The sequence below is a fragment of the Haemaphysalis longicornis genome, unplaced genomic scaffold (assembly GCF_048455015.1).
Source record: "Haemaphysalis longicornis isolate Haplotype H1 unplaced genomic scaffold, Haemaphysalis longicornis Haplotype H1 scaffold_6, whole genome shotgun sequence".
Classification (NCBI taxonomy): Eukaryota; Metazoa; Arthropoda; class Arachnida; order Ixodida; family Ixodidae; genus Haemaphysalis; species Haemaphysalis longicornis.
In genome coordinates this window covers 161,164,163-161,189,797 of record NW_027526407.1, presented here as the reverse complement: position 1 = coordinate 161,189,797, position 25,635 = coordinate 161,164,163, and the positions used below count along the sequence as shown (strand labels likewise).

The 25,635-nt window shown below is 44.7% G+C and overlaps 1 protein-coding gene across 2 annotated transcripts in view; it reads right to left on the bottom strand.

Annotated features, from left to right (window-relative positions):
- Window positions 1-25,635, bottom strand: part of LOC144142028 (nose resistant to fluoxetine protein 6-like) — a 75,735-nt gene that overhangs the window by 16,604 nt on the left and 33,496 nt on the right. For both annotated transcript variants that reach the window (XR_013316800.1, XM_077673451.1), the window contains exons 8-10: window positions 23,174-23,266; window positions 3,818-3,986; window positions 2,010-2,089 (exon numbers count right to left, since the gene is read on the bottom strand). Coding sequence is in view for 1 of the 2 variants with exons in the window: in XM_077673451.1 (XP_077529577.1) it covers window positions 2,010-2,089; window positions 3,818-3,986; window positions 23,174-23,266 (342 nt within the window). In the remaining variant the exon portion in view is untranslated. The remainder of the gene's footprint in view (window positions 1-2,009; window positions 2,090-3,817; window positions 3,987-23,173; window positions 23,267-25,635) is intronic.

Here is a 25,635-nt window from a genome sequence, read left to right as displayed (position 1 = left end):
ACAGCACTGTACGGCGAAGGATTAGAGAAGCAGGACTGTGAAGTCACATCGCCGCGCAGAAACCTCTGCTCACCACCGCCAATAAAAAAGTTCGCTGGCGCTTCGCTACTAACTACTGCAGCTGAAGTGAGAGCGAGTGGAAGTGTGTGGCCTTCTCTGACGACTACATGTTCGCGAGCCACTGGGACCACCAAAAGAAAGTGTGGCGGACCAAAAACACTCGCTTTTGTTCACAGAATATCCAGGAGGTGGCCGCCAGCACACGCGTGTGTGTGACGTCTGGGGGCGGATGGTTGTTATTTTTCCCAGCAGGACTTGTCTCCCGTTCACATATCGAAGGACGTGGCGCGCCTCTTGGAAGAGCGAGGGCTAATGCAACTTTAGTGGTGTATGAACGGCGCTGACATAAACATTAGAGAGCATGTTTGGGGCCGTATGAAAGTGAACCTTTCGAAGCTGTCCCTGGAATTGGCGAACTCCGACCAACTATGGGAAGCAATAAAACTTGAGTGGTTGCGTCTTCAACGGGGTACCGCATTCATCGAGGCTATCTACGCGTCTCTGCCTAAAGAATGGAGGCCGTCGTTAAAGTCAGCTGTGTAATGACGCGTTATTAAGCCACCAATGAACAAAAGGAAGGACAAGCACGAGCTTATATGACGCTATTGCCTTATTTCATTAGCTTTTTTTTATAAGCGGCAAGCACCAATAAACTTAATTTCTACTCACCCTTACCGCCCATTTTTTATGGCTTTACAAGCTTTAGCAGAAATCAATATTGAAATAAGGCCGGGTTTAGACTGTTGCCGCAACTGTCATAATAACGTTAAATAATGACGTCATTTCACCTCTCGGCCAATCGCACTGGGTCACATGCCGTTTTTTTACGTCCATAGATCACGATGTGGCCGTTGCGTCGGTCGTCTGAGCATGGCCTAAGTAGCAGCGTTACCGTTGTAAAGATTCGGCGCAAGATGTTACCAGTTGTGCCATATCTAACAGTGTTATCACTGTCTGCTAGCGATATGAAGGGCGGTAATGCGAACAGTTGTTAGAACAGCGACACCCTTTCCACTTTGTTTTCAACGGCGGCCGCGGCGCATCACCCATACCTGGGTACGAGGGTGTTTTCTCGACATTCCTGTGTTCCCTTTCATATTGCCAATAATAGTACGCAGTGTAAATAGATCGCTCCTCATCTACCGTGGTTCGTCTCATATCTGTCCTGCCGCCTCGTAACAATATATATCCACGGACAACTACATGGCTCTAGCTAAGCATACGCCAAAAGAAAATTTTGCTCCTTTCCGCAGCTTATCAAATAAAAATGTCCCAAAAAATTGGTAAATTTTAAAATTTTCGTTTGATGAGCCTGTTGCGAGATCAAATATTCCCCGGTTTGAGTAGCTTCAATAAAGTGTCCGTAACGTTGGGCGTTACAAATTGCCAAGAATGCCGTAGTTATTCTACCTCAACCATCGACCGCTTTTCGACGTTGTGAACTCTAAGGCAGGATGTTACCACCAAGTCCGCTCTTCTGATACTCTCCTTGCCCCTTTTATTTGTAAGGGTAGAACATTTGCGCAGCGATTATAATAACAAAGTTAAATGTCCTCAGATATCAGTCTTTCTGAAGCTGCATGCTTCACGCAAAATGCTTCACGTTACAGGCTTCGGTTGTTCCACTTGAAATCCGCCCAGTATGGTGACTAGCGTTCACTATAAAGGAGTTGCGGTTTTGTACCAAACTACTTCATTATAAACAAGATCAAGCAAATCCTTAAAGCACTCAATGTGTGGTTGTTGCAAACATTGCTGAGCAAACATTGAAAACATATGGAGCTTTTTTATCTCAATGCCAGCTGAAATGTAAGAGTTTTTTCTCCCTCTGCCAAGTTATAAGGGAGGGACTAAAGAACCACAGGAGACCGTGCATAACAGGGTCCCTAATCAATATTGGCCTATGAAATGCGGAGTAAATGCTTAAATATTCCCTCCACGGTACTTACTTGTACAGGGAATACAGGATAGGTGGAGATATCAGGTAAATCTGAAAGTCGGCGGCTGAGTACCATGTGTGAGCAAGGCACTGAAAAAAAATATGGTAGCGAAATTAGATTAGGGTCACAGTTGCTGTGATGAAGCACTAAGGAACGATTCGGAAGGCAGGAGTTGAATATTTTGCGCCACACTAGCACAATTTTCTAAATTATACCTCAGATATTACGCATCTATTCTTCCAGTCCCATTAAAAGAGAGGACGAAAGACTAAACTTTATTCCCAGGGATTTTAGTGCTTCTTCCACACATGATAACTGTGGAGCCGCACAGTAATCCTTTGTGATTCCGCACAATGTGATTTCCGTACGCATGATGACTGTTCATGGGAGTCACTTAGTTCCTGTGACCACGCTTCCTTTGTCATCAGCCACAGGTGATCCTCCGCAGCGTTACGTAAGATCCTCATTCAATCACGCTCCTTCTTTTGGAGAAGTTTACGGTGATGTAAATGGGTGGAGGTACCGATAGATGTGGCGGGTTTGGTTTAAATCAAAACTATTTTTTATGCATTGCAGAGCGCTTAAAGTTTGACACAATCCAAGAGCTTCTTAATGCTGGAGTTGTAACGTGCGGAGGAGCATTCAAATTCGGTAAAAACAAGTATGTATGTGATTTTATATATATCGCATATATATGGTTCGTTGTTTTTAGTAATTTGTGCTCGTGGTTCTGGTAGCGTCGACTTTCTTCACTGGTATAAGTAATTACGGTCTCGGATAGATGGTGACGTGAAGATTTGAATAAAAGGCGAGTGCATTCTGCCGTGCCAGGAAACCGTAGTTTGTTCGGTTATTGCGGTAAAAAAAGGCAGCAATGTGTATTCGGAAGCTAAAGTGGGCGTCGCACCGAATGGTTTATATGTTCTGACGAATAGTCTGCCGAAAAACACGTTTATTCAAAATATACAGATAACATAACTTTCTAAAAAACCTACACACAGAGATTATAAGATTGGAAAGGATTCAATCATTTTTACGTCACACAGAAGCTAACAAAACCATGATAGTTCGCAACTGTGAAGCTGTGCTCACGTTATTTCCCGTTTCTAAGTATCACTAACCTTGTCAATCCTGCACTTATTGTGCGCGGATTGCAAATATTTATTTACGTCACCTTTTTACAATGAATATGTCTACACTGGGAAGTGGTTGTTCGTTTTTAGTTACCAGTCCTACCATATCCTTTTGAAACTATTGGAACACACAAAGATTGCCTTCGGGCTGAAAGTATCTTTACATTTTGTAAACGCATGGTAGTTTCTTCTCAATAACCTACATATTCATTATATTGCTGAGCATTTTGGTTCCTCAACTGTGGCTTCCAATATTAATTTGGGTAGTCTACTTGCTGTCCTGGCCTGGAATGGCGCCCATTTGGACGTCTGTTCTTTAATGCACCTTGGTCACTCGGAAAAATGCTAAGACGTGGGTATCCTTTTGGTACACATGATACGCCTCCCCTTATTTCGCCACCACAATGCTGCCCCTCAAACGCCTGTAGTATTACCACTCCGTGACGCGTAGTTCCTCCATCCAACTTCATCTTCAAGAGCTACACACAACTCTAGTCTTCCAGAAAGTTACTTTTCGAACCATCTATTTCATCATATCAAAATTTGTAGTTAGTACATTTGTTCCAGCGACTGAACGAGTCTGTGACTCTTTGGCTGGGAAGAGTGCAGGGCTTGAAAAGTTCGTGTTTATACAAACACAGGCAGTCGGAAATAAGAAGCATTTTCTGCGTTTGTATGGCTCACCTGCTTATCTAGAAGGGCGAAGTTCTGCACGTACAGAGGATACGTCCACCAGCTTATGCGGCAGTTGGTCTCGAACGTCGCAAGGAAATCGCCCCAGCGAGGTCCATCGCCGAAGTGACGCATCAGGAATGCGCCGATTGCGACCACTACCATTACGACCGGCACAGTTCTAGGAGGTACAGGAGAGCGGCTCCCGGTTAAAATAAACGAAACTTTAAAAGAAATATAGCTTCCGCAACAAATTGAAGTGGGTTAAAACCATTATTCTCAGATTTGTGCCTATGTGGAGTTTATTTCCGAAACACCGACGCCAGAATGCACCAGAATCATTTAGTGCGTTTGCATACTTCTTATGGAATTCGCAAGCACCGAGAGTGCATTACGTGCTGTCTAAGGTGGGTTGCACATGTAGCTCAGTTCAGGCCGCGACACTGAATTACAGCTTTCTTTAAACAAACGCGTACCTCGTAGCAGCTACGATATTGTCATATACAGAATTCTACTTTTACACCAGCAGCCACCCTTTTACACTTTTTAGCACCTTTAGCCAAGAATTGGTGGCTGCGTTTAGTTTGAGTACTGCAACTGCAATTTAGAGACACCAGGTTCAACTCGAAGGCCCAGAATCACGCACTTTTTTCGTTATTTTCATGCTTAAGGTGCCGTGCGCCATGTTTGTAGGCTTAATTTCCACACGCAGAAATTGTGCCTGTCTATATTGAGTAATTAAGGCTTTGACACCAAAATCTTAAGCAGATTGTGAATTCTCTATTCCTGCCAATTTTTCAAGCTTCCAGAAACAGTTCGTTTTACTCGCAAAGGTTTCTACCACCATGGCCAAGCTATCTGTATGAAGCCACCGGTCTATGCTAAAATGTTGCGCCCTGTTCAACACTTCGAAACATTTTATTGCTAAATTCAATAGTTCCCAAATGTTACTGTTGAATCACATCGGCTCACTTATTCCAAAAGCATGTTGTTTATATGCAGATTGTTTACCTTAGCAGCCGGATTTACTTTCGTGTTTTTAACAAAAGCGGTGATAGAGATATGATATCATGTTTTACACAAAACGAGGATCCTACCAAAACGTTTTGCATAAAAAATTGTTCAAATGACAATATTTTTCTTCATCCACCAGCAATTTAATGGTCGCCTAAACTACCACCTTTGAATGAGATGGGTACTCTCAGACGTCAGCCTTTGCGTATTGACAATCACACTACAGTTGTAGTAGTACAGCGTCTCCAAATATACACCTAAAGGTTTCCATACAAGTTTGGTCGCACTGACAAAGACAAGGAGGAAGCGTTTGTACACACAGAACTGGTGTGTGTCTACTCGCTTTGTCCTTGTCTGTGTCAGTCCTCCAACAGACCCAAACCTGCGACCTGGAGAAAGTTTGTTGTTGATTTTCTTCGTGAAGTAGCGTGCAGTAACTAACTTCAGAAACTGTTGTAACGCGTCATTCAGCCCGTATCAATAATTATTATATACTCTTTGTTTCTCGCCCCAAATAAAAGAGTGTATTGAAAATCTGCTGGCAGATCAAACTGTCTTGTCATATATTCATCGCTAAACGAGTAGCTCATAAAGAAGAAGTCGGGAACTTCAGTTAGGCTTCAGTATTAAAAGGGCATTTGGAACGCCGTACTTGAAGTAGACGAAGTGCAGCTTTTTCCTGCACTTTGCCGTATTTTTATTTTTAGTTGGTGGACACATCCGGCACATTTCAAAAATTCAAATGCGCTCTAACACCCCTCTGGAGCGGCAAGTTGCTTTAAAACGTTTAGCACCTTGTTCACTTCAATATTAGTGCTTGGTCATTCCCTTTATATAACCGCAAAAGAAGTTAGAGGGGGGTACGAAACGGAATGACAAGATTATGGCAGTTGGTCGCACAGAGACATTTCTCAAGCTATCTTGGGGAATCTACTTGGTTATTCTACTTATCTTTTTAGCTTTTTCGCCTGTACAGTGCTCGCCAAACAATATACCAGAAAAAATCACTGGTATCGTTTCGATGGTGTTGAATGAGAAGTTGCAATAGCAAATTGATAGGCGCAGGCAATCCCGCTGGAGGAAGCCAAGAAATTATGGAGGATTAAAGTGTCTTAAGAAGGTGCGCGGTTTTTACTCAGACGGTACTGCACAACACCCGCTCCAACGAGGTACGGCGGAACATACCACACGGCTCTGGGAAAAACCTTGACATTCTACCTGCAAATGTGCGCTTCAAGATTGTTCCGGCTCCTGTTCCGTTTCCTTTTTGGTGTCGTCACACTATGTCTGCTCGCTGAGTTTTCTGCTTCTCGATGCACACTGCCCTCTCTGGCATACTACTCACGACCATTATGTTTTACAAAAAAGATTTCGCAAAATTAGACTGTCTTTTTGTAGCCGTGCAGTAAAAGTTCCGGTTGGCGGAATTTCTCTGTTTCCAGTTTATGAAAAGAAATAGTAGCAAGGAATAGGAAGCGAAGCGACGATCACAACAGTACTCCTTAGAATCCCCAGTAGCCCGAGAAGCAATATATTGCTAAATTTTAAATGTCAACGCGGCACAGCCACTAGCTCACCGTTTCTGGCTTGTACTGTATGAGAACATAAGTGAGCAACTCAAACATTACTTGCAGAATATAGTTATCACGCTTAGTAGCGCGGATACTGAATGGCAGCGGCGAGGAGGCACTTTTTGTAGCCCCGAAAGAAGCGAAGAAGACGAAGGGCATGACGACACACATGGCAAACCGAACAACAAGGAAGGCGGACAGGCGTAGCGAGTATTTGAGGCAGGTATTGACGGTATGTTAGGGGAGCTACCGACTTGGCGAGAACGTCGAGAAACGTCGATACCTCACAGCAAGTTCCCCCTGGAAGCCCTCCTGGAAGTCCTCCGCTGGGCGTAAACGCCAAGAATATTTTGCGTCAAGCTACGCCGGATCTCTCCGAGTCATTTAGAGGAGCAGTGTCGGCAAGGCGCTTGCATTTTCCAATCAACGAACCAATCCCGTCGCCCGGCAGCTGCGCTAGCAACTAGTGCCATACACTAGCCCACCGATGAAGCACAACGTCCATCGCACCGAGGGGCATCACCGAAGGCATGTCCCGGTGATGCGACAAAGAAATATTTTTTCTGTTGTGCTTTTTGTTATAAGGACTCTACCAACAATATAAGTGTTGCTTCCAAATTTGTATTTGAGTGTCTCTTTAATATTATTTACCTCTGTTAATCATCTAATCGTCTCGATCCCTCTCCGCCAGTTCAGTATAATCGTGCTCATAAACAAAACATTCTGATATATACCCGCCTTACTCGTAGGAAATCAGTCTCACTACGAAGGAAAAAATTGCGCCGCGAGAAATTTAATTACGGTCTTGGTCTTGGGTTAGCCGACATTTTGCAATAAAGTGGCAAGTACTTTGGTGCTCCTGAGTATCCAAAACACAGTGCAAACCTTACCTGAAACGTTATTCACGCTAAAGTTTACCCAAAAAGCACTCAAAAGGTGTACTTTTTATCTCGAAAATTATATGCAAATAGCATGACGTAATGTACTTGCACCCCGCTCGAATGTCTCCTAAAACTCTTCCGGTATTACGCTTCCGAAAATATTGGATCTAATAAATTATATTATTTATTATTTCTTATCAAGGAGTACATATAGAGGCTAAATGGGCCCGCCAAAGCCGACATGTGTGGTTGTGCCATGTCCCCCGGCCACAGCGGCATTCACTTCTGTCAAAAGCACTTATTGATAGCAATGACTGAATACAGAGAGAAAAGAGGAGAGAGAGGAAAGATTATACAAGCAGTAAAGGTATATAAAAAGACACAAACACAATAAATCAACCACGGTTATAGCTACATTCTTGATATTGTCCTCATCATCAAGGAGCAATTACAAGTCAAAGAACTAACCAAACGGTCACGGCGCACACATATACACTTCGGCAGCATTCCAATGCTAGAATAGCAGCACGCGAGTGTTTCCGCTCAGTTCAAGAGAAAATTTCACCAGGCCATTCAATAAAAATATCAGGTACCTAATACGGGCTTGCAGCCATACCGTAATGGGTACGGACCCTCGGCGTCGTATAGCAAGGTATGTGCCGGTGGGGTATAGGTTTAAGATAAGGAGTTCGGTAATGCCTACATCAGAATTTTGGTATGGTAAACCTCTTGCCTTAAATACACTGTGCGAATACGAAACGTGTGACATAAAAAACACTTTAGCCTATGGTATTAAAATACTAGTTATTTTTGCAGGTAGAGGTGGAACTGTAAAAATAGCCCATGCCCTTACGAAGAACACTGCAGCCTAATGTTTGAGGGAGCATTTAACAAACAGAGAGAGGCAGAAATAATTTTAAGTTGTACAATATATAGGCAGTACTTCTATGATTTTTACATATATAAGCCATGTGGGTGTGTTCCATGAAAGATCCCCATTAAAATATACACATAGGCATTTACCAGACCCAACACAGAAAATACGGTTGCATGAGCAAGATGCACAATTAAATGTGCGTATCGTAATAAAGCAGTCATTCGGTATGGTGTTCTGTAGATTACCGGAACAACATAGCCGACTTTTTCCAGGATAGCGTGTTATTATATTCGCTTTGAACTAATCGACTTATTTCTGGCATCGTCGTGAAGATTTTAGGGAGCGAGTGAGTGACCTGAGTTGCCAGATATCAGCAGGCTGTCATCAGGGTATTGATAAATTTTCTAGTTTTTAACGAAAGTAGCTAAATCATTGCGTACAAATTTAAAATATGAGGTGACAAGATGGACCATAGCGGCACACCTCTCTTAAGACTTATGGTATAGCTCAGCACTGATCCTAGTGCTTCATCAGCCGCATATGCACAAGAGATCAGGCTCTGTCAAAAACTGGATAAATGAGGACGATGACACATGATTGGGTATTAAATTCCGACTTGCACACCAAACTGATTCGTTTTGTTCCAATGAAAATGTTCTATTGAATATATTGGCTAGGTCGAAAGTAGCGGAACCAAAGTTACGTTCTATTACGTTTCTTTTTAGATGCGACGCATCTCTTTAACCGCATTGTCCCTCCGGCGTAGTTCGGCGGCGTCAGCATCCCTCCCCCATTCTCCTCGCCGCGGCAGCTGCGCGCTAGCGCCGCTCTCACCGCAGCGCCATCTGCGTGTTAGCGCTCGGCTGTGCTCGCTCCGTCGCCGTGCCAGCTGTGCGTGGGTGCGGGTTAACACATGCGCATGCGCTGCTCGGCGCTGCTCTCTCTCATTCCCTTCACCGTACATATAAACCCGGTAAATACGCAGCTCCGCTCAGTCGTTCCGCCGGCGCTCCTGCGATGGCATTCTCCGGTGACCACCGATGATTTGAAATGGAGACAACAGGCCTGATAACGCAATGGTCGGCGCAACCGTAACAAGCACCGGCCACCCCGATAAAAAATTTACAGCATCTTCCCGCGAGGGAAACCATGGGGTGGATGCGACGCATCGGGGGTGAACATGCTGCATAAATAGGACACACAACAACAGCAATGCACACGGTAACATAACGGAAATGCAACGGCGACCCCCGATGCGTTGCATCTACCCCATGGTTCCCCTCGAAGGAAGATGGTGTAAATTTTTGTTGAGAGAGGTTGATTACCTCAAAAACTCGTAAGCTGTGCTCCCCGTTCTCTGAGTCATAGAATGATTCTTGAAGTTCTTATGGACTTTGAGGTATATTTATTGTTTAGGTACCACACTTAACTAACAGCTATTCATTGTCACTGCATTCTATGGTGCCGAAAGTACGGTAATTTACTAGGATCAAGTTGCTATTGCTATTTAGGTGGAAAGTTTTTAGTTTCGCTTCACTTTCTTTTTCTGTGAAAAAAGTTTGGTCTGCAGATGTAGGCTTCACAAAACGCTTTGTAGACTATATTTTATTAAAAATTACCATACAAATTTGCACCTCACATACAGCAACCGTCTCCGCTGACTCAGGGATATGGCACTGACCTTTCATAGCTAGTGGTGTTAGCCGAAGCGGCTACGCTGGTTTAGCGCTCCAGGTTTTACCCTGAACCCTGCGCAGTGACAGTTATTTTGCATACAAGCATAAATACAACCAAGTAACTGCAAATGCCTGCAGCGAACTATTACTATAGAGAATACTAATTTGCTCCTCCCTAATATTCCGTCTTTCTTAAACCTTCTGAAGGTACATTGTCACTCTTCTACATCAGATATTTATCAATATTGTGTTCCTAGATTAGTGTTACAATGAACGACTTTGTGAGTGCTATTTCATGATTGAGTACAAAAAGTCTGCAGATTTACACTGGAGAGAGTACGTTGTTGCCTGAGTTATTGCATGGTTTGCCAAAGTTTTTCGTTACCATGTCTTGTAACTAGCCCTTACGTCTACACAAGTGTGTATGGGTATAACTATGTTGATATTGTATATTATTTTCTGTTATATAGTCAATCGAGCTGTCTCTCCCGTCGCTATTGTTTTCGTGAATGTGTTTCTACAGCGTTTGTTCCCTCCTGCCTAAAGCCTGGCAATCAGGCTAGAAGTCTGTCAATAAATCGATAGATAAATATTACCATAAATTCACGCTTTATTCTCATGGTCTCAATGTCTTCCCGACACGACTTCTGTGCCATAACTGGTGATGACTATAATCAAGCACTTTTTGGTTCAAGGAAAAATAAAGGCAAAGAGTGCCAAGAAAAGGGATTGAGAATGGTTGAAATTAGTGTACTTAAACCTATCAACAAGAATATACATAAAATTACCTAAAGGCAATGAAGGTAGCTGCTGTATTGGGCCGCTTGGTGAACTTACCTGATATGAGATGAGTTGTAATGATAATTGTGTTCAATGGCTCAATGGCTATGGGGCAGAGAGGGCCAGACAAGTTAACTTTTTTTATGTCTCTTTGACGCACGATGTATCGATTAGAAGCTGAATCGGTAAAATTGCTGTACAGGGCCACTGATTACTATGTAAAAAGTAACGATACAGCGGTTTAGAGGTTCTAACAGATTTAATTCATTCTAGCCAGGGTGACTCCTGTAGAAAGTTTTTACATTGAAAAAACAACCCCCTGAAATCCACGAAAAGGACCTCACAGGTATCGTCATCACTCAGAGATAGGTTGTAGTTATGACTCAGAATAAGATTAAAATCAAACAAAGGCTATATAGTAGGGTATACGGCCAGTTGTGAATATTCGAAGTACTAAATAGGGTATAAAAACCTAACACGTGAAAAATATCTAAAAGAGCGTTCCTGAGAAACTTCGGTATCGTCACCTAGAAGTAAAGATGGGTGTTTTCTGAAGTGTTCGCGTTGCGTTGTTCCGATTGCCTGGCGTGGGATTAGGGTTTGGAATACGATTAGGCGTCCTCCCCACACCTCATACTCAGGGGTCTTGGAGACCCAGTGAGCCGGTGTGAGCACGTCGGATGTGCGTGGCCTATCTGTAACCTGGCCAAGACAACGTTCGTAAGTCGGTTGTGTGTGTGGGTGGAGTATGCTCCCAAGTGTGGTTTATTGCGTGCAGTTGGTTGTCTGTGTGTTCACTCCAGTGTGCTTGCAATGTTTTTCGAAGGTGCCTGTTATGTTGCCGCTGTAGGGTACGATTGTTATTGTATTCCTAACTTCAGCAGTAATGCCCATGTGATCCTCAGCCTCATTACTATCCCAGAGCGACCTAGCAACCAGTAGATGGTACAATATTGTTGGAAAGCCTGTACACATATAAGGGCATTCAAAAGAATACTGAGATTTTTGCAGCATTTTTAAATGAAAACCTATGCTCAGCACACAGAAAATCGGAGTATGTAATGGATTGTAGGATGCACTGGAATTACCAATCATAGTTATGCGGACATTCAAATTGTGTCCGTTCTCAGCCTAGGACACAGGGGGCAGTTTTTGAGGCTTCAGTATAAAATTCGTGACAATGGTATTTCGGTTGCAAAGGCAAGTGCCGCAGGATCGTACTTCTGAGGAGCCCGTTTTTCATTTGTGTGAAGGATACGTCGCATAATAAAGGGCGAAGATTCCATTGCGCTCGAAATTCATCACAGAAATTTTAACGGTGTTCAACAAGGAGGCATCAAGCTCCGACACTTCTCCAACTATAAGAGAAGGGTGAACATATGGATGGTCGATTCAGCATGAGTTGAGATATCGATGTAGCATCAAGCTTTGACTTAAAAATATGTTGAGGCAGTTATGAGGTTTGAAATGCATAAAGCAGACCTCTATCTGCTCGCTGACCTTCTAGGTTTTATTTATTACACTCCACATATAGTCTTTCCATTTTTTTTTCTCATTGGCTTTCCCTCCAAAACTTTGGAGGCTACGCTCCCTTTTATTTTATTTTTCTAATTGGCTTTAACCTGTTATAGCAACGCTGGTACAGGTTTGTTCCCATTTTTATTTAATTTTTTTGTTTTATTTGGGAACGTTTATTTTCTAACATGGGCTAGTGCAGAATGCACCACATGCCATGCGGAGCCCCAGGTGAAGCCCTGGTTCCAGAATGTTGTGACATGTTTTTTTATACCCATGGACAACCCCGCCATAGTCCAATTGTGAATTTATGTGGATAATAAACGCACCTAGAAGAAATTGTTTGTCAGCACCATGAGAAGTGTGGGAGAGAGACTTGAGTATGGTCATAACCTCTAAGAATATGTATGTGTAAGTTTTGGGATATCAGGGATAATGTGAGCTTATCATCAATGACTACACCTAGAAACTCCTGTTTGATTTTTACTTAAACCGATATGCCATTGAGTTTGATGTGTGGATCCAGTCGAATGTCATGCCTCGTAGAAAAAAAACACAACTTCACATTCCTGGATTAAATTTAAAACCGTTTCTATCCACCCCGCCATCTATGTTAACGCAAGGCTCGACTTGGCGCTCGCAGACGGACAATTTACCAGGTTTGAAATAGTTTTACGTCGTCTACATAGATTTATCAGGTCATTGAGGGTGGCAATGCCTCCCTAAGAGAACTGGTTTACAATAAACAAAGTGCAGCTCAAAACTTCACCTTGTAGAACGCCATTTTCGGACGAAGGTCCCTAAAGTGTGCAGAAGTTTGAACTCTTACGCGAAAAATTCTGTGAGCCCAGTAACTGGAAAGCATTTATGATGTTACCCTACATGCCAAAAGACTTCATGTCGTAGAGAATTCTATACCGCCATACGGTATTGTACGCTTTTTCAAGACCGAAGAATACCGCCCTACGGAACTGCTTATGGGGGAAAGCACCTTTGATATATGACTTTATTGCAAAGAATTATTGGTGGTGGATCACCCCCCCCCCTGATGCGTGCCTGGAAGCCCTACAGAAGACCGCTGTACTTTAAATACACGAGTCCCTTTTTATCATCTTCAAAAAGAGCCTGCGCACGCAGCTTGACAAGGTTGTGGGTCGATAGTGGGCCGGAAAGAATGGGTCCTTCCAAAACTCTGAGAAAGCCCCCACTACGGACACCCTCCCAGCCTTTGGAATGCTCCCCTAAGGCCATATTTGTCGCATACGTGTAAAAGTGTTCCAGACGTGTTTTTGTGTAGGTGTCGTATTATTGTGTATGTGATGTCTGCGCCTGGAGCGAAAGGTTTACAAGTGCCGAGGGCTATCTTCAACATATGAAGAGAAAAGTAGCAGTTATATGAGGCGGGCGATTTATTATTATCGCGCAGTGACTGCTTTTATAATAAGTCTTCTGTATCATTAAAATGGTTATGTAGTGTACAGAACTGGACACGATTTCGAAGTGTTTTGCTAGTGCATTGGACTGGCATTTAGCTGTGTCCCCTTTCGAACTAACGGGGGCCAAGATCAGTTTTTTTTTAGTTTAAGCATGCGTGTACTAGGCTTGCGTCTGTCCTTGTATGAGTTAACGTATGATACGAACGTGCGCGAACTCTATCGTTTCCCTGTCATTGTGAGCATGCTCTCCAAATGCCTTTGCCCTTTTAAACAAAACATGGTTACTGACCGTGAGAAAACAATGGACACCCCACGCGTTGTTCGGGTCCTCTCGCGCCCTCCCGCCCTCCGAAAATCCCTATTCTTTCAAGGCTTTCTTTTGTTGCATGGAGCTCCGGAGACCTGGGCAATGAACTTTTCGCCGAAAATAATGGCGCGCGCCTTGGACATTTAGGCGACTTCTTCCACGTGTAGGTGTGTTATGGAGGTGTAGTCAAGTTTTGGGTTTTGTGTAAATGTACTCCAATTCGGTCTAGCTTCACAGAACCTTTTACGGGAAGGTAAACGGTTTTGGGCCTTTACCTATGTAAGCTGATACGCTTAGGAAGTGGTCACTACCGAATGAGTTAGTGCCAACTTGCCACGGATGATATGGAAAGAGAACTAAAGAGGCAGTAGCTAAGTCGTGGTGAGAATAAGTGTTTTGTCCTATATTATGGTAGGTCGGCTTGTTTTTGTGGACTAGACATGCTGCCAAATATTTTTACAATTTGTCGATAAATAGACCTCGGGCATCCTTGCAAGAAGAGCCCCAGAGTGGAATACGTGCGTTCAGGTCTACCAAAAGAATGAAAGCTTCGAGGTTCGTGGAGCGGACCTATAAGAGCTTCCAACTCAGTGTTCAAGAGCTGGAAATACGAAGGTATTTAACCAAAGCATAGTGGTATTATCGTAACGCTAATATGGTACGAATGGCAACCGACTGAAGGACAGTTTGAATTTTCATAGTGTTTCACGCGAAGGACTTTCGAGCGACGATTGCAACACCTGCGGAAGATATGCCGCCAGGATTCTTTTCGTTCGTCAATACCAATAGACTATTCAGGAAATTTGATCGTTTGGAATTTAAACATGGTTCTTGTAGGTACATGACACTTGTCTATTTTGATTGAAAATCTCGTACACATCATCACGATTGTTTGGAAGGCCTCTACAGTTATATTCAATTATGTTTTGTCTCCCCATTATTTATTTAAGATGTTATGTATTGTCTTTTTTGGCAAAGACTCTATAATGGTTCAGCTTTTCTGGGAGCTTTGGCATCGGGGCAAGTTCTTTGTGTAGCGCTGCTGTCAAGAATTTGCTGACCCAAGTCCTCAGAGTACCAGACGAAACGGGCTCCTTTGACAGCGCACCCTTCTGGGTGATTTTTATTGCAGCCTACAACGACATTGGTGTCCGTGGTGCCACGGCTGGCACAGTCGTAGTAGCAGGGCTTCGTGCCGCCTCCACCTGCTCCATTTCCCCGCGTGCTGTTTGGGCAGCTGTAAGAGGAACGGTGGATGCAGCAGCACTCTTAGGCATCCCAGTATGGGGTGCGGGCGGGGTTAAGGTCAGACTTGATGAACTGGGTACGCGTGGAAACCAAACGCCAGTCCGCCGCAGGTGAGCTGAGTCGGAGCGCCTACCATAGGAAACAAGGCAACATCTTTCGTGCCTGTGGAAAGGTAAGGTTCTCAGTGACCTTATCATTGATAATCTGCTTCTTCGGTTGGAACCATTCGCATGTTGGAGAGTAGGCCTAGTTGGGTGCCTCGCCCTTGGTCCCGGTGGTGGTTTCCAAAGGCGAGATTTGAGTTCGGTGGCCATACTGGGCACACTTTGCTCAGCTAAGTAGGCCACGGCAGGATTTTGTACCATGCCCAAACCTCTGTCACTTAAAATGGCGCCACAGGTTTTGTTTGAAGGCTTTAGGATTTTTCACCGGGCAAGGTATAGGATCAGGTGTTTGGTAGGGCTTTTGTCTACTTGGCGTATGGTAATGCGGCCAACTGCTGGCCCTCTACTTTGCGCTCCCTCGAGAAGGTCGGCGTCAGTTTTTTTCATCATGAGGTCAGAATCTGATATCAAGCCCTGTGATCTTTTAAAGCTTCTGCGGGGTGTCCTGCTGATCCCATGATCTGCCATTCATGTGTCTTAGGAGATTTGTTACCTGCTTCTGACCGGCACCAACAGTTCTCCCGTTGGACTGACATTTCTCCAGTTCTCTATTTCTTTATTTGTAGGACTCTCGAAATATGCCTTCTATGAACTTCGTCATCAAGAAAACGGACGATCCGACATCTGGCCTTTCTTTGTTAAGAGGTTCAATGATTAGGAGCGGGAGTATTTGCACGGTATTTTGGAAAGAAATGGTTGGACGAAAATGCTAGTTCAGTGCCGAATCTTTTCAAGGGTTCGATCATGTATGGGGGGTCTTCTTCACGCCACCATCATCATCAACAGCCTCCTTACACCTGCGGCAGGGTGAGACCTGTCCCATTTACATCCAACAGCTCCTGCCCTGCGCCGCTCGAGTCCAGTGTTGGCCACTTAATTTTCATCATTCTTCTTTCCTTCATGTTTGTTTGTTTGTTTGTTTGTTTGTTTGTTTGTTTGTTTGTTTATTTGCCATGTTATTGGCCATCTCCTTATGTAGGACTATCTCTCGGTACCCATTCTGTTACCCCAATTGCCCACCGGTGTCGGCCGTCTCACTACATGGTCTGCCCAAGTAAATTTATTTTTGTTCACTTGAACAATGATATCATCTACAAGAGTGGGTTACCTAATTTAGAAGCTCGTTTTCTATCCCTAAACGTTACTCGCAATATTATTCATTCAATAAACCGTTTAAATGATCTAAGTTTGCTTTAAATTTGGTTCTTAAAGAACCAAGTCTCAGCATCGTACGACATCCCTTGCAGTATGCGCTGGTTGTATAATTTTTGTTATGAGAGGCAGAGGTACCTTACTTTTCATTATTTGGGGGCGCTTGCCGAGTGCTCGCCACCCAATCGGTATTTTATGCCGGATTTCTCTCTCTTGGTTATCGTCAGCGTATCTCCTTTGTCCCAGGCATTTATTTGCTTTTTACGTCTTTTACTTCTTCTAGTGCTTCGTTTGCTAAGCTCAACGGGGCACTTCTGGCATGCTTGTTCCTCATTTCCTTAGGTTTGTTTTTTAGTAGTTTTAGCACAACGTCTTTCCTTCTGACTGTAGCTCCTCAGGCAGTTTTTTCAGGTGTTCTGCAGTCCCAGTTAGCAATGATACGTCCCCCGAAATCCTCCACTGACTCACATTATTGCCGTTTATCGTTATTCTGCTGTTGTATCAGTGAAGCTTCCTCAGTACTCCCTCAAGACATGCGGTGAACAGTTTCCGCGAGATGGTGTCTGCCCATCTAATTTCCTTTCTAAACAGGAATTTATCGCATTGCCAGTGAAGTGTTATCCTGCCCTCGAATTCCCTATACCTGTCATCTAGAAGACTTTATAACCTCCTCCATTGTTGCTTTTAGCAAGGCGGCACTTTCTACTGGTAGGAACGTTTTCTCACAGTCGATGAATAAAAAGTAAAGGCTTCAATGTAGTCAGTGGATTTATAAGCACTTCATTTGCAACATCGAGCTGCTGCATGGTTTAGAAATTTCCGTATACCCAGCCTGCTCTCTTGGCTGTTGGGAATCGAGGTTGTCTCTAACGCGGTAACGATTACTTCGCTAAATAGCTTGTAGGCAACGGAGAGTATGCTGACTGGTCAGCAATTGTTAACGTCCTTTGCGTGCACCTTATTTTATTAACAATTATGTTAGAGCTTTTCCGGCTACGGGGACATTACGAGTCCATAACTTTCCGAAAATAGCTTCTCCACTATCATATCTCCTCCCTACCTCAAAAGACACATGGCTATGCTGTCATCGCGTGCAGATTTTTCTCTTTTCGTCTCCTTGAGAGCCTTTCCCAATTCCTGTACAGTGACTAATGGGCCATCCCAAGTTAATCTTGCACTCCCCGTAGTTTCCCCTGATCACTGGCATACAGTCTGGTGGTATCAGTGGCATACAGTCTGGTGGTGTAGCGTTTTGCTACCTTTATTATCTCGTTCATCTCCTCCGTAATGTTAGCCTGTTCATTTCTAAGTGCGTACATGCTGCGTTTTGTGACGGCTGGCTGCCTCAAAGTTGATTTGAAACTTTCTCCAATTTAAAGTGTCTCCTACATCTCTGCCATGTTATATGCACGAATGTCGTTGATTTTACCTATGTTAATTATCTTTGACAGCTGCCTACTCTATTTGACACACCACACGTGGCATCTTTATGTTGTTGCTTTTTTCAGGTAGTTCATTCCTTCTTTTAGTCATTTTTTTATTTCCGTTCCTAGGTGTTGCTTCTCCCATGGCGTGTCCGCTTCCCTTATGCCCCTGGTTTTTGGGGTGAATCGTGGTATCATAACCAAAACCAGGGGCAGTGGGGAAGTTGACACGCTGTGGGAGAAGCACCGTGTAGGAACGGAACTACAAATCTGACTAAGAACATGAATAAACTACTTCAGAAAAGTAAGCACATGAGGATGTCAAGTGTGTTGTCCAGGCCTTCGTTGTGTCTAGGATTACGTTATACTCTACGCCCTGCTTGAACCCACAGAGCTCGACAAAATAAACAACGTGATCAGGAAGGCGTACAAGCAAGCCACGGGTCTCCAAGCAAGCACTTTAGCCGAACGGCTACTCCAACTTGGCATCCAAAACTTGGCCGAGGAGTTAAAACAGGCGCACCGGTCGAGCCAAAGACTAAGATTAGGAGCCACCAAAGCGGGGAGGGTCATTCTCTCATGCCTGGCGCTGTCGTGCTCTCATGCCTGGCACCTGGGTGTTAGCCGTACTCTAGCGAGGATTCGTCAGAAGCACTATTGGCCCAAATTGTTGCACACAGTTCAGCACTATGTAAAGACCTGCCGCAACTGCCAGAGTAGGAAGACTCCACCTCTGAAACCGGCAGGGCTTCTTGAACCGATCAAGCCACCTAGCGCCTTTTCAACAAGTCGGCATGGACTTGCTGGGGCTATTTTTAACGTCGACGAAGGGTAATCGATGGATCGTGGTTGCGACTGACTACCTCACATGGTATGCGGAGACAGCGGCTGTCGTACGAGCAACCTTGGCTGAGTTAGCACAGTTTTTTGTGCACAACGTCGTTTTGAGGCATGGGGCACCACAGGTCGTCATAACAGACAGAGGTACAGCTTTCACGGCGGTCCTCATGCAGTCCGTTATGATGCTGACGCACACCACCCACAGACAGACAACTGCATACCATCAGCTGACCAACTACTTGACGGAAAGACTAAACAGGACCCTCGCCGACATGCTTCCCATGTATGTAGACGTCGAGCACAAAACCTGGGACGAAATTTTGCCTTACGCCACGTCCGCCTACAATACGGCGGTTCAGGAGACCACAGCAATTACTCCTTTCAAATTAGTTTACGGCCGTACTGTTACTACTACCTTAGATTCCATGCTACCGGTTCATGAAGACAAAGAGAACATCGACCTTGATAACTTCGTGCAAAAAGCGGAGGAAGCATGCAATGTTGCACGGCAGCGGATCCAACATCAGCAGCGCACCGACGCAGCTCGCTACAATCAGCACAGGCGGTTGGTGTTTTACGAGCCCGGACACGCTGTCTGGGTTTGGACACCAGTGCGCGCGCGGATGTTGAGAAAAACTACTGCGTCGGTACTTTGGCCCGTATAAGGTCATGAGGCGCCTAAATGACGTAAAATTACGAAGTTATACCGGACAGTAGCGCTTCTCCCTCGCGACGCAGGACAACTTCCGAGGTCGTACATGTCGTGCGAATGAAGCCTTACTATGACAGAAACTGACCTCACCTTCATCAACAAGAGCGATAAATTTTGGCTGACGCCAAAACTGTCGTGTTACGACAACCCGCTGCGCCATCTCGTTTTGGCTATAATCCTCTACAGCCACAGCCTAGCATCGAGACGATGCTATCTTAGAAGAGGGGGCAATGTCACGGCCCATCGATTGAGCGACAGCCTACTCTGAAGACTATCAATGTCGCCAATCCAACCACAACACGAAACCAGATGCGCGTGTTCTGGCGCATGGAAGTGAAAGAAGAGGAAACTCGTTTGTGTGTGCCGCTTGGTACTGGCATCGCCATTAGCTCTGGGATTTAAGCCTAATTCTGGCATTAAACTAATTGCTTACGAGTAGCGAACCCCTACAATACGCTACAATATTATATCATCAATAAAAAGCTGCGTGATCCTTATTTTTGTCTAAGAATTGCGCAAGGCCGCAATGACGTCAACATCAACGTTTCTAATGATCAGCCATTATAATGTTGCACATTATGTTTCTATCGACCGAACACGCCTGGAGGATATCTAATGTCAATACGCATCATTCGTATCGCCATAAGGGTGTTTGCTTCGTTTTTTCGATAAACATGAATCAGATACTATGAATTATCACACATATTCGCCTAAGTAAAATAATATAGATGCAACAATTATAACCCCATGTGTTTCTTGACCACATTTTTTAAAGAATATGTGGACGCCTTTCAATCGGCAAAAGTGCAAAATGACTGCGTTATTGGATTTGCACTGCTCAGTCCATACACTGTCCCGCGCTACCCAACAGCTCGGCTTGTACTCTTCCCACCGCACCCTATAGAATTCATGTTTTGTGTGACCGTACCCTGTGTATTATATTCCCACGCTTCTCGGCACCGCTACCGTGGTTTGTTAAAAATCGCGGGCCATCTCCACTAACGGTAAACCTAAGGAGCGGCTGAACATGCAGTGTTTAAACATATTGAAACGTTGTGGGTCTGTTGCACGGCGGGTGCTGATCGGGCACCTGAGAAACGCCGGTGGAAGGAGTCATCCCGATCTTGGTGACGCGGTGGCACGCTCTTTTGCGTTGAACCAGATATAAGCAATTTGCTTTCCCCATCTGCACCAGTTTGGGGCAGTGCTGATGAAATGCCCATGCGTCGCTTTGGGAGGTCCTCATCGGTGATCAAAAATGCCCCGGAACCAGGTAAATATAAATTTTCTTGCTTCAACCGACCACCAGACCCGATCAGGTCTAGCGGCGTTAGGCGATGGGTATATAAGGGTAAGACACATGATAACCCGTCAACAAAGAGCTTGTGTATGTGCTTGACAATTGCTGTAGCAAAGAGGGAGGTTTCTAGAAATCTTTAAATCATGTTAGTTTATTTTAAACGTGAATACATTTTTATCTTAGTACGCGTTACTTTGTAATGCGAGGTGGTGGAAAACTAATGCCCAGTTTTTAGTATCGTCACTACAGGAGACGACGACGGCAAGCGACGCCCATAGCTCGAGCCTTAAGGTGGTGCGCCCCTAAAATCGGCCTAGTTTTCTCGGACGCCCCCAATCTGTTATCGCCTTACACGCAAAACGCTCAGACTGGTCAAAACCGGCTTATGAATAACGTGCGCCCGCCAGTAGTTTTTGTGACACAGCCACATGATTGCAAAGATCGCGAAATGTTCATAGATGCGGGAAGCACTTCAGAATGATACATAACACGAGAACAACACCAGATTTCACACGGGTACCTCCGGGACCTTGCTCAAACGGGCACCTCAACCATAAGGAACTCGAGGCTTATGCAAGTTAACCCAAAAGTGCGGACTTTGAAATTTGCAAAATTTCTCTATTCATTCTGGCCGGTTTTTCTGAGAGTTGATCATGCGTATTTGGCATTGCCAATTACTTTTATACCTTAGGCCAAAATCTGGAAACTTGTTTTTGCCTCCGGTCACCTGGTTTTAGGTGCTTGTGTTTATTTTGTTTTTTAAATTCACCCTATTAGTGATTGCACATGCTTTCTAGGAACACCCATGTCTCTCTTTTACTCTTTAGAACATAAAAGCAGTGAGAGCGTCACTTCGGCAAGAATAACGCATGTTTCCTTAACATGTTCATTTCTCTGTCTATAATGAATAGTTGGGGGTATGCTCTACGTGCACAGCTACATGAGACGTAGGATTCAAAAACGAGGAACGGAAATACTGTAGAAGGAAATAAAAACTTTAGCACAATTGAAAAGGCCTGCATGTGGGATGCGGAAAAGTTGGTCAGTGGGAATGGTAATGCCCCGGGAAAGGGAGTTGTGTGGAGCTGCAGCAAATTTCTGGCTGCTTTTACAAATATAATTCACAGTTAATAAACAGGCATTTGGGAATGGCTTTACTTCAGACATTTTCAAACCTAACGTTTGTACAAAAAAGGACGACAATGTGTCTAGATTTAGAATCTACTGTTTGCCAGGCAGCCCTCATCAGGCGAACACCAACGACTTGGATGCGGCATGCTACTGCTGAGGCTGGGTCATCGCATGCAGAGATTAGACATGAACCTGTAGAATATCTGTATTTGCAGCCGCCTGAACGCCTCGCAGCTAGAAAATAAGACATGCGTGTAGGCTGGTCTTTATTTGAATGTGTTTGAGCCCGAAAGATGCCCGCGCTCAGACAATTTGCGTACCTAAATGAACACTGAAACTTCTTAGCAGTGCGAATCAACCCGCCCGACCATTAGATTTCACTGCCAGGAATACCGGTGCCTACTACTACAGGTGTGCGTAAACCGTTGACACGCAAATTTCTGTGAAACCCGCAAGAAAGAAACCGCGATCTCTTCAATTTTCCTTATTATGCACCATATGCAGCGTTCTAAGGGGATCATTTTTGCATAGATGTCCTATGTTTTTGTCGCTGCTTAACATGACGGCTTATTCCTAGCATTTCCTGTTACGATCCGCCGTTGCCCGCGCTGCGCACCCATCTGTTTCCTGCCTAAGCCTGTAGAAATATTTTGGCTTTTCTTTTGTGTTTCTGGTGTGCGCGTAATTCGAATGACGAACTGAATTCTTGCCTTTAAGCCACACACTCGACGACATTGGTCTATTGCTTCAAAAACGCCCTACCAGCCTGAGAGCGCACTTGCCAAAAGGCAGCTATGCGTGATTTTTTGTTTCACCAGACCGGAAATAACCCCTATTTGCTACGGAGAAAAGGATAAAGCTCCTCAACCTCTGACATGCCGAATGCCACCGAAGAGAACGCTACAACCCGCTTCCGTCTCAGGGAGAGAGCGCACTGCTATCATTGCGTTTCCGCGGTTGAGTTGAACGGAAACGATTATGCGCGATTTCTTATAGCGCTTAGTTTCAGCGATAGTGAACAAGTTTTCATAATTTTTGCAGGTGGTGATGGCTTCGACAAAAAAGACTTTACCTAAAAATACATTTTGAGTAGTCGAAAGTAAGTGCTGCAGGGTCGATATACTTCTTGGCTGTTGAGTAAGTTCCGCCAGTCGTGTTTACCGCTGCCGGACAAAAGCGTTCATCGCTAAACATATGCTTGCTCGACATATTTTTTCGGCCATGATCTAGTCACAATCCCGGCGAATTTTGAAGTACAGGCCACACAGTGCTATCATTTTAATACTAGTCCTTATTCGAGATTTTGTTTTGATGCGGGGAGTTCATTTTCAGAGTCTTACCTTAGGTATCGGCGGATGTAACACAGCAACCAATTCATCTGGCCTCCAGTTTTGTGAAGCTGCCTCAAAGTAGAATAAGCGAGCACCAACCCCCTGCAAAACAACCAAAAGAGACTAATTAAGGTTTCTTTGTAAAGAGAAATTTTTGTGGTAGCACTAAATGCACAAATGCGAACCAGTTTGACTCAAAATTTGCTTCAACACAAGCTATTACTATACGCCGCTCACGACTATGATGCTATGTGGTTCTTTCAAGCGAATGCCATTGTTTCGCCGGCACCCTCAGAGGACAGTGAAAATTAACTGCAGGTAGTGCGCATCTAAAGAGTCAAGTATTCAAAATAAAATACACTAACTTGAACATCACCAGTAAACATTCCTAAGATCATAATATTTCCTCCAAGCGGACGGAGCAGTAGTTTTATTGACCGGTGCCTAAAACGCTTGGTTAAAACTTTGATTTGTTTAATATCATGCTGGGAATTTGATTTCACCGTTTTACGTTTTGCTTTGGTGTATTTATGTCTGCTCCGTGGGCTTGAAGGTTCTCCGAAGTGGCGCACGCGTGATAAATTAAAAAAACACCGGAACCACATTTCTTTCTGAAGGAAAGACGAAGACGAGAGCTCTGTTGATTACCCAAAAACTGTTATGGTGATGGAAAACACACTTTTCTAGCACTACTTCCTATCAGTTCTTGTTGGCGTGACCTGCGCTAACGAGAACTGTAAGCTACCCAGAGTCGACAGCAGGCAGCTGGAAGATAATCTGAGCTCCATTCTGTGGATGTGAAAGGAACGAATATCAAATCCAATGTGTGAACGTGCACGAGAGGATACATCAATCGGTTCGTAAACGTCCAGTGATCGTCACTCCAGAGCATGTAAATTGGCCTCTAGTTAGGAAGACATGACTCGAAATCTTGGGAAACGCAGCTTCACCGGATCTGCCGCGTGTGTTCTTCCAAGAGCTAAGGCTCGCGGGCAACATCAACTTTCGGCGCATACAACCCAAACCGCGTCGATACCAGACTATATTGGCTATTTTAATACGAAAATCACGACCAGATAAAGCCTACAGAATTCCTGACACCGATGATGAAAGCTTTGAGCGATCACCACGAAAGAGCAAATACGTGGATCTACTCCGTAAAGAGAAGCCAGGGCGCTATGGACACTGAAATTGGAGTGCAAGATTTCTGAGATCTTGGCCACAGTGCTAAGGAAGAGATCGTAGAAGGGAAAAAAAGAAAAAAGAAACAAAGAAAGAAATGAAGAAGGAATGGACGAAAGAAAGGAAGAAAGAAGAAACCATCCCTGCGACGTTATTTCAGGAGGCGGGCAATCGCAATGGCTGTGACACTCGTAAAAATGAACAGGAATGCACAAGTTTCGGTCGGCAGTCAGCGTTTGCGCCATTACAAAGCCTGCCTCGCTATGTGACCTTACTGATACGACAGAGGTTAACAAACAGGACTGCTTATCAGGCATCCATGTCTATTTATATCGGTCGTAGCTGCCCGGCGCTATAGCAGAGTCCTTTCATATGGGGAAGAAGTGGCAACACGACATGTTGCCTCATGCTGAGGCTATCCGGCGAGCAGCACGGCTGACTAAAATGCCTCTAGAGCATGAAATGTCCACGGAAAGGCATGGTGGCCCAAGCTGCGGCCACGAAGACACGTCCCTCGGTGCAAAGCTGAGGCGCCTCGGGACAGACAGCCCGTCGTTATGGTTTAGGCCACATTGACCTGAGGAGCGCTGGCCGCATTTCAGCAAGGTAGCACAATGGTATCAATGGAAGAATTTTATTTTGTTTTCAAAGATTATCCCGAGTTTTATGCGCACGAACTGCCCAATTCTCTAGGAGCTGCGGCATCGTCCGTTTATAGCAGACGCTCCACTTTTAGGGGCGAAGGTCCTCTTGCTCCGGCCCTGTCCAGTCCCTCGTTGCGCCGTGTACATGCCGCTGATGATTATTGTGGCAGGATGCCCCTAGGGATTGGCCAACCAAAGATTGTACGAAAAGGTCAAAACGTTCAACGCGTTCAATGTTATTCAACAAGGAGGAGAGGAAGAAGAAGAGGTTGTGGTTCGTCGTCTGCGAGCTCAAGACACGTACCAGGGGTGCGCGACACAAGTCGCTCTGCAGAAGGCGACGGCGAAAGGGGGTAAAATGTCACACACCAAATTCGCCAACTTACCCATGGAGATTTTCATCGACCCAAACAAGCCTTAATGATCACCACAAATATCTTCGTCGTCGACGGGCTTGTCCACAGAGTGGTAGGAAGTTTCAAGCTTTGCAAGCGAGGAGTGGTGGTCTTGAGGCGGTGGCGCCCGGTTTCAATCCCACGACTCTCTGGCCACTACAGGAGGTACGTGGCGCTCTTCCCACTGCGCTACAAACCGAGACGCGAGCATGTCTACGAGAGCGCCTTATGTCCTTCACTCGTTCAGATG